At 37.1% G+C, this 13,887-nt stretch overlaps 1 protein-coding gene across 1 annotated transcript in view; it reads right to left on the bottom strand.

The window, feature by feature from the left end:
* TOX (thymocyte selection associated high mobility group box) overlaps nucleotides 1-13,887 on the bottom strand; it is a 310,020-nt gene that overhangs the window by 18,294 nt on the left and 277,839 nt on the right. Inside the window, exon 6 of the mRNA XM_025395197.1 lies at nucleotides 2,734-2,814. Within this exon, the coding sequence (XP_025250982.1) occupies nucleotides 2,734-2,814 (81 nt within the window). The remainder of the gene's footprint in view (nucleotides 1-2,733; nucleotides 2,815-13,887) is intronic.

Raw genomic sequence — 13,887 nt, forward strand, 5'->3', positions numbered from 1 at the left:
CACTGGCTGTCTTGGGGTGCAGAGGAGCACATTGAGAGGACTCATGAGCAGCATGGCCCAGCAGAAGACTGAGGGCAGTGCAGGTCAGTGTCAACCTTGGCCACTGGTTATCTGCAGGTGTCTTTCCTCTTCAGTGAAATGTTGATAATCAAGCCTACTTCAAGGGATAAGGCCTGAGGATTAAGGGAACTTATGCAAGTAAAATGATCTTTTAAAAACATAAGTCTCATCAGGCTATCTATCCCCTAACATAACCCATTCTGTGGCTTCCCTTTGTACTGAGAATGAACCCAGCTCCTTTCAAATGTCCTCCAAGGCCTTCAGGATTGGGCTCCTGCCCATCTTCCCAACTTCAGCTCAAACCATACTCTCCATTCACTCAGCTCTGGCTGCACAGACCTTTTCAATTCAAGGGAACATTTTGCCACCCCAAGTCTCTGCACTTGTTGTAACACTGCCTGGGCCAGCTCTTTCCTCTGGCTCTCTGGTTCTACAAGCTCCTGTCTTCCTTCAACCCCCAGATCCAATGTCACTTCTTTAAAGAGGTCTTTGCAGATCACCTAAGCAGAGGCCTTGCTTGATCTCCTCGAGAATACTTGGATTCTCAAATCTCAATCATGTATTAGTTTATGTTTTCACTAATGATTTCCCTTGACGAAAGAGAAAGTTCTTCAAGTCTAGGGAAAGGATTTGCCTGTTCTTCAGAGCATTCTCTGAGCCTGGCATAGTGCTTGGCACAGAGCACAAGCCCAGGAAGATTGGTCAAATGAATACATAAACGGAAGGTGGGGAAAAAATAGAGCTTGGCTGGCACATGGTGGTTCCTGGGAGTTGTAATTATGGAATATATCATGTAGCATTTTCTGTTTGTCCCTTTAAATCTTTTAGAATAGGGAAATAATTTATAACATAGTAAAAAAAATTATAATGTAGAAAAAATATGTTTAAATACGACTGGTTATTATTTGCCTTGTCATAATTAAAATGGAACAGAATTACATTTTTATAAACATGGTTATATCCTTGGGAGGATAGGCTGGAAAATTTTCTGATGATGTCTAGAAAGTTACACTGCAAATATCCACTCACATACAACATCGGAGGGTCATTTTTTTAACCTGGAGAGGATGTTTGTAAGTTGCCTTCAATTTGTATACACACAATAGATAGTTGTACATAAATAGATATTCAACAGCTCCAGCAAAATTTCTACTGCCAAAGAGAAGAAAAATGTCAGAGTAAGCTGTAAAAAAAGTGCTGGGTTTTTTAAATGTAGAAATGGCAATTCGCAGCATTTATACAAATTGCCGTACACTGCGGGTTGCAACTCTGAAACTGAATAGTAAGAAAAGTTGCAGCTAAGAGCAAATCTGAGGACACTTGTTTTGAAAGTAAAGGCTTAGTCAGTATCACAGCATTCTGGCAATCTGCATATCATTAACTAGTGTGCTTTGTATTGGGATTGAGACTTCATGTATTGATTTTCTCCTATGTAAAGTGCTCTGACTAAAACTCTATTTAAAGTCTTCAAAAAGAATCTGATCTTGGATGAAATAAGGAGAATTAACTTTTTAAAAGCCCCGCTATGTTTCTGGTGTAATTATCTGTTAACAATATCCACATGATCATTTAATCCAATGGCTGTATGGAGCTAATATTTTACACTTGTTAGGTTATAATTTTATATACATTCTATGTAATATATGCAGATATGTGAGTTGGTATCAGCAGAAAATATAAATAGCTTCAGAAGGAGTTAGATAGTTAGAAAGTGTGAGATAATACAAAAAAAGCTAGAAATTTTAAGGTAAGTTATACCTAATAAGTTTTCTCACAGTGCAATACCTTAGAAGTAGAACGTAAGACTGGATTAGACAAATAGTTTACTGAAATTTCTTATGTATTTGTACTTCGGGCTCTCTTTTCTTCTCTGCATCAGTATATTCAGTACATATTTTCCTCAATAAAACATAATTTATATAATTATTTTAGAATTACAATGAGTCTGGATATTTGTGAATAAGAAAAAACGTCTTTTCCAAGGGGAAATGGGATGAAGTCCAGAGCCCCAGACCACAGTGAGCACAGTAACAGCCCATTTGGGACTTGAGATAACAGTGTCTAATGCTTACAGACTCAGTCCATTTCTCTGAGGTTACCTTCGGAAGAATTCCATAAAGGAAACTGTATCTTTAATAACATGAAACCAATCAGAGTCAACTCTTGAGTATTTATAACAGGAAGAACTAGTGTTTAAGATATTCTAAATCACTAAATATTTTTAAGTGGTGTTTTTATTTTCAAACAAAATGATGTGATTTATAAACATTTTTGGGGCCTGCTTACCTCCTAATGCTGCTGTAATGAGTCTAGAACTTACAGTTGGCATGTCCTCAGTAAAGGCCAATGGCATGGGGGCCTGGAGGCAATTTAGGAAGGGGATATGGAGAAGTAGAAAGTTGGCTTGGGTTGAAGAATGTACTGTGACTAATCCACACAACCAACCATCCACAGGTGGACAATATTTTAGAAATGGCCCAGGGGATGCTGCTCTGGTCTTTTAGAGCTGAACGAATATTTCCATATCATATAGCTTTGTTTATAATTTACTTTTTTTCCAACAAAGAAGATTGTGCAGAATTGTTAAAGTGATCTTTTATGCCTTTAAGTGACTATCAAAATCTGCCCTGAGATAGCCACAATCCGTCACACTATCACAAAACTGCATGTTACCTTGGATACAAGGCTGGCTCTGTATGCTGCAAGTTGCTTCAGGTACTCCTTCTTCGCAGCCTCGGTTTTCTTTTTATAGACCTGCAACAACAGCAAAGAGTCTTAAATTAGAAAGTGCATCTGCTTTTGTTTTCAGAGAAGTACAATATAGAATGATAATTGCACACGCATACACAGTTATAGTTATATAATATAATAATATATAGCTCCTCAAAGATTGTGTTTTCTTACTGAAACAGATTTTTAAGAAGTATGGCAATAGACTAGATAAGAAAAAAATTAACAACAGTAAAACTTTACACCTTTACATAAAACATATGAAAGGATTTATCTGGGTAGCTATGAGTGTAGAGGTAGTTGGCTTACAAAGATACTATTGATGAAGGTTCCCAGGGAAACCACATGTGAGTAAATAAGGCATTCATATCTATATAATGGGCAGATAACTCCACAGTGCATTCACATCCTGATATATATGTTCCATGCTAAATACAAAAACAAAGACAGAATTTAGAGATGACAAATCATGTTCAATAAGCAAATCAAAGGAAACAGAATGGAGTTTGCAGGTTCATCACTCAGTTAAGATTTGGAGCCTTGAAGTTCTATTTTCAAAGACTCAGGAAACAGTGATGGTGATTAAGGACACGTTTGGGAGAGGAATGGGAAGCCCAAGTGGCTGTGGATTGCATGCGTGCCCTGCCCTGCAGTCCACTCTGGTCGTGTCCTTTCCAAGAAAAACACTGGATGTCATGGGTCTGTGGACACCGCATTTTGAAAAGGTAAAAATGTTCTGAAATGAATTTCAGTTTACAGAAGCTTTCCATTTCTGAGAGGGAATCATGTTGAAAATAAAAGCAAAATCATCCTAAATTGAGCAAAAGTACTGAAAAATGACTTGCTTGTATGCTAAAGGTCACATCGCTAAGTTAAACAGTGAGCAGTCATTAGAGTTGAAAATGAAAGATTAGCAAAGTGAACACACATGGCTGTCTGCTACCATTAAGTTGATTCTTTCAAGGCTTTAGAGTATATTTTTGGCAATCTTTTGAAATCAGCCTTAAAGAACAAAATATTTTTCATCCTTCACTGTGTAAATGGAAATATATTTTCATTGATACAGCTATTTTAAATGTCCCACATTTTGGATTTTACAGCAGGGAATAAGGCTTGGCTAATATTTTGTAATGCTGAGCTCAAAAACAGACACACAGATCAGTATTGAAAAGTGGCTTCGGAATTAGTCAGAGCAGTTAAATATAAATTATGTCTAAAGACCAAATATCTGCTATTTGGCAGCAGGGGTCAATTTATGGTTTCAAATGCTGACTGTGGTTTGCCGAGCCCAACACCAACTATGAAATTCGAGATGTGAGAAATATTATTTACTCATGAATATTTTAATTAAAGCAGAACATTTTACTTAAGGTAAACAAGTGACTAACCTTGTCAACAGAATTATAACAGGACTCTATGAAATGAATGTGCTAATTTTTCTCTTAAAGGGAGGGCTTCAGCCTTGACTTCTGTATTTGGCATTTTGGTTTAATAAAAGCCAAGTAAAATAAGGAATTAAGAATTAGTACAATATTATCATATAATCAGTGTGCTATCCTACTAAGTATGAAACTACAGAAACTTTAAAAATTATATTTCCGTTTTTTTTTTAAGCAAAAAGCCAATAAATCCTTTGGTTCAAGTACAGGAGTATTCTAAATTTACTGAGCTAATTATTGGAAGTCAAATTCAAATTCTTTTTTGGAAATTCACACGTGAAAACAAACACACGCTAAAGTCGAGTAAGTGCCTTCGAACAGTGTGATCTGTGTACATCGTAAGCCTCGGTGCAGCCATGAAACACAGCTCTCCTGCTTTTCATTGATTTATTTTTTTCTTGAGAGACAGATTTCTGTTTATAGTTTTTCCTTAAACCTCTTCTCAAAGACATAATTTATAATTAATGACCTTAAACTGACAATGTTTACATTTGCTTTTAATACCTTAAAACTGTTTCAAGAGGGTTTTTCTCCTACAGAGATAGAAATCCTATTCAGGACTTTGAAGCAAACATTTAGTCAACATGTCTTTTATGGTAATGCATCTTTGTATACCCTAAGCATTTCTATCATGCTTTTATTAATATGCTACTCCAAGTGACTCCCATTCAGCTAACTAGGATATGTTTTGCTTTCAAAGGCAAACAGAATGCACTTTGGTCCATAGCGTTGTCCACAGTGGCATTTTCTAAGTTGTGGCAGATAAGACAGTATTGCCAGATGGTCTGACTGCAGTATCTATCATTTTTCTTTCATTGGTTTCTACTGAAACAGCAACAGTGTGACTACAACACTATCCCTTTGTTGAGCTCCTGGCAGTTAACATCACACAAAGTGTTAACTTTCCTGAAATTTGTTGCTTAACAACCAGGGAAGAAAGGTAGCTAACTCCACATGTTTCAGGCTGCATGTGTCCCCGGTTTCCCTCCAAAATCGATGTTGTTACAGGATACCTGACTAGCATGCAGAGTTCCCTGTTTTCTACAAATGGCTCCCTATTGGCTATTGATGATTGGCTATGTGGGTTCATCGCATAAGTGCCTAAATACCACTTTAGGAAAGAGTAAACTCATCATGTCACATTACATGGATTGATGGATCCACTCTTTCCTGAATAGCTGCAGATATTCAGAGGGAGAATTCAAAGGGGGGTCATTTCAGAAGGTAGATTCCTGTAATTCTGTTGAAAGGGGAGTAGCCTGGACCAGAATTAAAATCTGAGGTGGTCTCCTCAACAGTAATTAGCACCTCCATCTTTGAGAACTACCTGATGGGTCCTACTTTGTACACTCCGTATGTCTTTCCGATGTTACCTTCTAAAATTGGACAAGGATGTTGCTTGAATTCTATATCTAATGGAAACGTCTGAAGAAAGGCCTCAAATATGAATGAATGATGATACATAAAAATTCCACATGCAGGTGAAGTAGGGGAAATCCTTTAAAAAAAGATGTTTAAAAATTACCAGTAAAAAATCTCTCAAACGCATTTCAAAGCCTCTAATTATGGATGAAGAAAGTCCTCTGCTTGCAGAAAGCAAAGATGTCCCAGGACGGCATTTGGCAACGAACAACCACTGCCACGAGCAAGTGCACAGACCTTCTAACTGACAAAGATGGGTCTGATTTATGTCAAAGTTAAGTTTAGGAAAGAAATAGTCTCTCACTCTTAGGGAAAGACAAATATTTTAAAGGTATGTGATTCATACAGTAAATATTAGTATTTAGTTGAGTTACAAAATGTCTTCCAAATGGTCCACAGCTGTTTGAAATAAAGTACAAAGTTGGCCAGATGAGGATTTAAAAATCATAATACATCATTTATCATTTTCCCCCACTCATCTAAACACTTTTGAATTCATCCTGTCCTAACTGAGTTATATGCTGTGGTTTGTTATTCCAAGAAAACTACCATATCCCATCTAAGGATTGCATCTCAGTGGCTAAACTGAAACATATATAATGGCTAAACTAAAACATACGTAGATAGTCATCAAATAGCAGTTCTAGAGAACCCAAATCTTGTCGCATGATCTAGTGATTCACCGAGGCATTTTTGAAATGCTCTGAATACCAGCTTGTACATATGTTTTTATAAGCTAATAATCCCTAATTGAAATCAGCAGTTCAATATCAACGATATGACAAACTCAAGCAGAAAAAAATTTCTCATACAATCTGTCATTTTCCTTTTACTTTCTGCTTCTTCCCTAAACAAACAATCCATCCAATTCATACAGAAAAGCAAAATCTTATAAATACCATTTAATTCCTTCTTCCTTCCTTCTTTTCTGCTCTGGCCCTTAGTTAATCTCTAGCCATAGTTTATTTCAACAGTGTTTACAATAATAATAAGAAAAAATGTAAAATTCTTCCCATTCTGGATTCTATCCAAAAACTAAAGGCGTTTTTCATTCTGGGTAAGTTCAAATGTAGTTTTTCCCACTACTATTTCATATTTATAGAAAATCCTTAGAAATGTATAAGGAGTAAGAATTTAACCACAATTCCTTGCAGTATATTTTAGAAATTTAAAATTCTCAGCTTCTTTCAAGGCTGTTGCTATTTAGGTCAGTTAGAGCAAGTGCATCTGTATTTTACATAGAACTTAGTCCATTTAACTTAATGGTTAAATGTCCATCCTGTATAACTCGCTCAGCATTTTCTTAGGTTCCAAGGTCTTTAGAAAGTGGTATTCAGAGGATTGAAAACATTATACAATGTGACAAACCTCTTGCTATGGATTCCTTTTGGGGACTGTCTGACCCATGTAAATGGTCTCAGCAAAATTGGTTTGACCCGTTTCTGGAATGGTAAGAATCTGAACCGAGGTCCTTGCCTGAAAAAATGGCTACAAAATACATATCTGTTGATTTATTAAATGAAGGTGACTAAGGAAAGTATGATGTTTTTCAATTATGGTTACCAATCTATTGAGTGCCCAATATGTGCCTACTGTGGTGTGAGGCACCGATGTTATACAATTAAAATAAAAAAGTCATTAAAAATTATGCCTCCATTGTGTGCATTTTGTGGATCATGCACTCTCTCTAGATATTACCTCTAATTCTTTCAATAAAAATGTTGCATTGGCATAATGCATATGGGATAATTCCCATTTTGCGATAAGAAAACAGACCAGAATGGGTTAATTATTTTACCTAATATATTAGAACAGGTATATGGTAAAACCATGGTGTGAATAAAATCAGTCTGCTGTCAAATGTTCCATCTTTGTTTGCTCAATGGTTTCTCCTAGCCATGAGAACTCCTTTTGATTCTTCTCTCAAGACACACAACTGCAAGGCCTGGTCTTTTTTCACTGCTGAAGCCTCAGCATGCTTGGAACATAGTAGGTGCTCATGAAATATTTATTGAGCATATAATCCGTGGTCTCAGGTTTCTCCTTCTATGAATCAGCATTAGCATGTGTGCTAAGGATGAAACTGAACTGCGTGTTCTAAATTACAATGTACATCAATGGAAACAGTAGACTGATACACAGATATACAATCCACCCAAACATTTTTCCAATTATAGATAAAGCACAACAGACTTCAATGAGTATTATGTTCGAATTATTTTCCTGTCAACATCATGGAAAATTTCAAATGAAATGTCTGCTCCCATGGTGTCTGAGCATATGAATATCTGTATATGTGTAAAACAAATGCTTACGCCCAGGAAGACATGCAAGAATCACATTTATGTACCAATAATTGTATGTATGGATATATATATATATATGTAATAAATATATATATATAAAAATACCTGAATTGTACAAGTATGCTCACCATTTCTTGTAATAATTTTCATTGCTCAGTTTCAAATTCGTGTGCATATGGACTTTGCTTACATTCTCCAGTTTTTAAGTGAGCAACTGTTTTACATATCCTTCACTCCTAGTTTTTAAAAAATTGGGAAAATGCTTAATGTTTATAAGAAAACGGCCAAGATAAACACATGTGTGAATGCTATAGTGTGACAGGATTTTAGTTAACCTTAAGTATTGTCGACATAAAAATCCAAACGTTATCAGAAGATAAGGGGGAAAAAGAAACCCTGGCAGCATTATGTAGTGGGTGTCTGAGCACCAATGAGGAGGAAATGATTTGATTCTGTGGGCTCAGAGGATTTGTCAGCTGCCTCATAAGTATAATTCTGGCTCTTCATATCCCTGCTGCTTCTAATTTAGCAGGACAGGCTCATAATTGAAGCAAATTAACTATTTACACTTGCCACTTCTACCAGGGAAGAGGACACAGCAGCAGGAAAGAATGAGTAGGAAATTACATTCTTCCCACTTGTGTCAGATCTGCCCTTATATAAACACATTAACAGTAATTTCATGAGGCGTCAAACATAGGAATAAATACTGAGGAATAAAATAATGAGGTGTTGCTATTCAGCTGAACTGCTATGGCTAATATCCTTGGATATGAATTATGCATCCTGAAAGAAGGCATATGTTAACAGTATTCAAACAGTTTCCCTGCAAGTGAGATCTGCTCATTAGGTTCTGGATCTCTAGGTAAATCCACTCCCCTCTTCCACGACAGGGCTAGCATTTACAAAAATACACGCTCTGGGCACCGTGGGCTGTGGTTTCTCCTGAATACACTAAACTCTGAATAGGCTTTCCACTCCATTTTTAGCAAAACAGCATGTTTATTTAGCTCTTTGGCTGCAGCTTTAAAGCCATTTAATGTAATGTAAACAAGAACATTTTGTTTGTAATTTGCTAAATGTCTTACAGCCCGACTGTGTCTCCAATTAGGAACTTAAGGTTCATTTAGTCATTTACATCTGGTTCTGATTTAAGGTGACTTTCCTTTTTCACTTAAGAGCCGGCTTGCCGTGGCTAAAAAGGACCCAAGAACACTTTATAGCTCTTTGGACCAACCCTTTCTGCTTCAAAGTGGGACGGGCTCTTTTATTTTGTAGGGTTTTATTTGTTCTGTATTGTCACTGTGAACCCAGATCCTCCACTACAATGACCAGAATCAGAGAGTTCAGAAATAATGGAGGTAGACAGGAAATTTAGCTGGGACCTCATAATAAAGATGCTGAGGGTTGCTGAAACTCCAAGGATCCTAATACAAAGGGTGTGATATTGTTAACTTATTATTTTTCTTTCTCTGTAGGTTCCAGTCAGTGAAAGATAAGTAGCAGAGACCAACATCACAGCAATACTTATGTTTTATTTCCTTCTCCATCTGGTGCCTTTTAAACAACTTAGTATGCTTCAGAAATGGGCTCTCCATTGTCTTACGAGTCATTAGCATTTAAAACCCCCGGTTGGAATCCCAAACACAATTCTGCTCCCATTCCAGATTCAGTACCATCTTCCAAAGTATTAAAATGGGGAGATCTCTGATATGTGGAGTTTGTTCAGTGGCTTTGGTAGGAATGATTCATAAGGGAGGTTTTGTGTTCCTTGAGGATTTTTATCGCTTCTTTCAGCTTCCTTTTGATTTCTCTTCTTTGAAAGATTCTTCACAGAAACCAAAGTACATATTGTTTCTCACTCACCATGGATTCTGAAAATAAAGATCTGCCCTTCTGCAGTGGCTTCTTACTCCCGCCTATACTCCACAATGAGGAAGCATGTGATATAAACACACAGCAGCTCTATTAGTCATGTTCCCTCTGGCTGTCAAGAAAACATTCAATTGTAATCTCACTAATAGCCGTTTTTCCTTTAAATATTGTAATTTTCTGAGGCCCCCAGTAAGTCATCAATAATTTTGTCCATTTTTCCCAGTTTGTGTTTATATTTGTAGCTGTTCATAATTGTGGGCTATGATGACAACAGGATTTTGGGACAATTGTGGCACATGAAATCTTAGCCTTCCACCGGAACCAGCTGCCTACACAATGCCAACAGCATCACATGGTTGGTTCTGTAACACGCATATTTGTCCAAAATTTTGAATTTTAATAGTATGCCTCAAATTTGCTCCAGGAATGTTCTTTTAAAAATACATAGCAGTATGTGTGCTCCCCAACTTGAATATTAAATGAGAATAAAACACAATTAATTTAAGTTTGAAACGGAGATATGATTGTATGTTGGCACAATGAGTTAACATAAAGGGAGAGAACAGGTGGTAATCTACTATTATAACACTTTGGGATATTTTGCTGAAATTTTCTGGATGCCCAAATGTGCATTTCAGGCAGGCACGTTTGCTCTGCTGATGACTCTAGCAAACTGCTAGAGAAGGGCTGCCGTGAAGCAGCAGAGTGGTGGTCCAGCCGGTGCAGTGTGCTCCCTTTTGTAAGCGGTGTCTGATTTCATTAATTTGACCCTCTCCCTGCTTGGTTCTGGCACAGGCCTGCATCCAACGTGTATCCTACACCATATCTTTTGGCATAATCTGCAGCCTCACTCTCTTGATTAAGCAAGATCATCTTTTACTTGCAAATGATAGGCCACGTTGGACTTCTGTGAAGTCAAAGGAGCATACAGCATGGGGACAAATCATTTTAGAGTGACTAAAACTGTTTTGGTCATCCCAATGCCTTGTTTCGGTAACTCTTAAACAAGTGTTCAAATTTTAAAATATTTACTTTTGTAAGATAAAAAATTTATTTCTCTCAATCTTGGCATAATTGTTTAGCAAGTGGATTTTGATTGAGAAATTGCTTTATGATACCAAATGATTTATATAAGTCAACTATTATATAACTTTATCCTTTATAAAATGAATTTGCTCTCCCAAACCCTATTTTCATTGAGAGACAACCCAAAGGTAGACTCATTACAAGTTACTTACTAAACTAGGCAACATATGAAACCTGCAAGAGAGTAACATACAAAAGAGAAAGAGAAAAATATTTGCCATCATATGTATACAATTAAAAAGCCTTGCACATAATCATAATTATATCCACATTAGGGAGACCAGCCTCGATTCTGAATGCCAGAATGGGAAAATGGGAGTGACTTCTCTTTTTAACATGACAGTAGTGAATCTTATACTTTTGGGGTCTGTAAATAACTTTGATGATCAGACAAAATGAATGCAAAATATTCTACCTTAATATTCTCCTCTTCCTATATTAAAAATAAAGAGTATAATAGAATTAGTGGGAAGAAACCTGCTGCCTGATATTTACTGCCTTGAGGAACTACCTGATTTTCATCATAAGAACATTACTCTTTTCCATCAGAAACATGAGAACAGGGATTTATTTTTTAATATTGACAATGTAAAGAACCAGTCATGGGCTAGGGAAGGCCTTTGCAGACCTCCCTCTTTAAAAACCACTGCTCTTGAATATGGAAAATAATTATGAAATGTAACTGGGGTCAGATGATAGATAAGAGAAGTAAGGTGAGTGGCAGAGCAGGTGATTGATGTTTCCAGAAATGAAGTGTTTGGCAAAGTGGACACTAAAGAGGCACAAATGAGCCTTGAAACGATACTCCCAGTTCAGTCACTGAGTCTTAGGTAGGGAAGAGGGGCTGAGCCTTCACAGGGGAATCATGTGTCTTCAGATAAACAAGAATTGCTGTACCCAATCCCTAGGGAAGGGAATTGCTTTTGGGATGCTTTCTCCAGGAAATTTTGTCTCACAAAGCAACAAAGTTTATGGTACTGAAGCCAGGTGCATATTCAAGAATGCACAGAGGGCTTACTGGAGCAGAGAACGATCTACGTCTTCATACGTGGCATCATGGGTGGAGCAGGGAGGCCTTAAGGTGACATTAAGGGAACAGGGAGGGGGTTGGGATTGCTGGTTGGAATACACTTAGTTTCTCATTCAGTGAGGCTCTGCTGAATGGAGAAGCGAAGTCACTGTACAATTCACCCTGATTGTCCAACATCAGTTGGGAACCACACCTCAGGTTTGGCAGTGTGAGAGCAAACTGACCCAAGTTAGAATAGAAACTAGCTTTAAAATTCTGCAATAATAAGTTAGGTTTCAATTAGAATCTCATAATACAATGTCAACTACCCTGTTATGGTGAGTGGGCATTTTAATCGAGTGTGCAGAGAACGTTTCGGTGGTGTGTTTCCTGTTCTTAAAGAAAACTCTTGCAACACAGAGCTCCATAGGGCAGGTCTGTGTGTTTTCCTAGGACAGTACCCCTTCAGGCTGGCAATCTTGAAAAGGACGTAGGGAAATACTAGAGATTTCAGATAGCAGAAGACGGTTTTGACTTACAGAAAAGAGAGAATGGAGGGACCTGAAAGAGCAAGTTCTATGTTTCCTTAGCAACTGGTTTTGTCATTATCCCCATCATTGATTTCATAGGGTTTGTTAGGAAAAGCATTGTAAGTTGAGTGACAAGTTTTATTCATGGTAATTCTATGTACCAGGTATGTCATTGTAGATAAATCATTCAACACGATGGCGTTCTGTTTGTCTTATTGTCAGTTCTATCCTCAGTGCCTAGAACACTGCCTGGCACATACATGCTCAACAAATATTTGTTGAATAAACAAATGAATGAATTTAATTAATATGGCCCTATTTTGTAATCTGCAAAATTTGGGTAATAATTTCCCTGTATATCTATGAGTTTTGAGTATAACAAATCAAATAAATCATGCAAAAGTGCTTTGAAAACTATAAGACATTATACCTTACAGATATTAATATATAATATCAACACAATATATAGATCCTTATAGATGCATAAATAGGTGTGGGCTTTTCTGTATTTTATAAAATTTCTGGATATGATAAGGTAAGATTGATGTCTCTAAGAAAAAAATATGAGACTAGTTCATCATTAATGCAATTCAGAATTCTGCAGTGGCTGAAACCGCATCTACATAGTTATTTCAATCACTTATTTTAATGAGAATGCTTTTAAATTTTTCTTTGTGATGCTGAGATTTTTTTAGACGGTGACCATGGCCATCTAGTTCCTGGTTTAGAAATGTGGGATCAACATTGCTTCTTTGTTTAGATGTGCTCCATCCTCTCACTGAACCCTCACTCTCTCTGTGACTCCAGTCCTCTTTAAGACCTCTGAGCCATTTGTGCTGTGTCCGTGGTGTCTCACGTGACCTTCCCTAAGCATGATCCTCAGTCACACCACAGCAATACATGAGAGAATGAAAAAACCAGGCATCTGGTCCCATTTAACACGGCCTAAAAATATGGTGTAAAAACATATGGGGGATTGAATAACAGCCCCCGGCAGTCTTTAGGGAATGGCTAGGGGCGGAAACCCTTGAATTTGAGGTTCATTTAGCAAAGAGCAAAGAGGGTTTTGATGACAAAATGGTAAATAGTAAGTGCTGGAGAGAGGTGTGGACAATTTTCAAAATACTTTTAGGACTTTTTTTTTCAGTCTTTATGTTCACATTGGCAACATTAAGGAATAATGCAATCCTGGCTGAGATATGTAAAAGTGCTTCTAAAAGTATCTACACTATATAAACTTTGAAACAAAGGAATCAACATGCTATTTATGGAGGAGTAATAAAGGAGTACAACATTATGTGAACATCTCAGAAAGTCTGTTTTGGATGGGGACACATTCTCAGCATCTGTTCTGGAATCTAAAGAATTTACTAGAAGCCCTGGCAAGCCATTTCTTCAGACTGCACCATCTCAGCTTATGTGGATTCCCA

This window comes from Theropithecus gelada, chromosome 8, assembly GCF_003255815.1.
Source record: "Theropithecus gelada isolate Dixy chromosome 8, Tgel_1.0, whole genome shotgun sequence".
Lineage (NCBI taxonomy): Eukaryota > Metazoa > Chordata > Mammalia > Primates > Cercopithecidae > Theropithecus > Theropithecus gelada.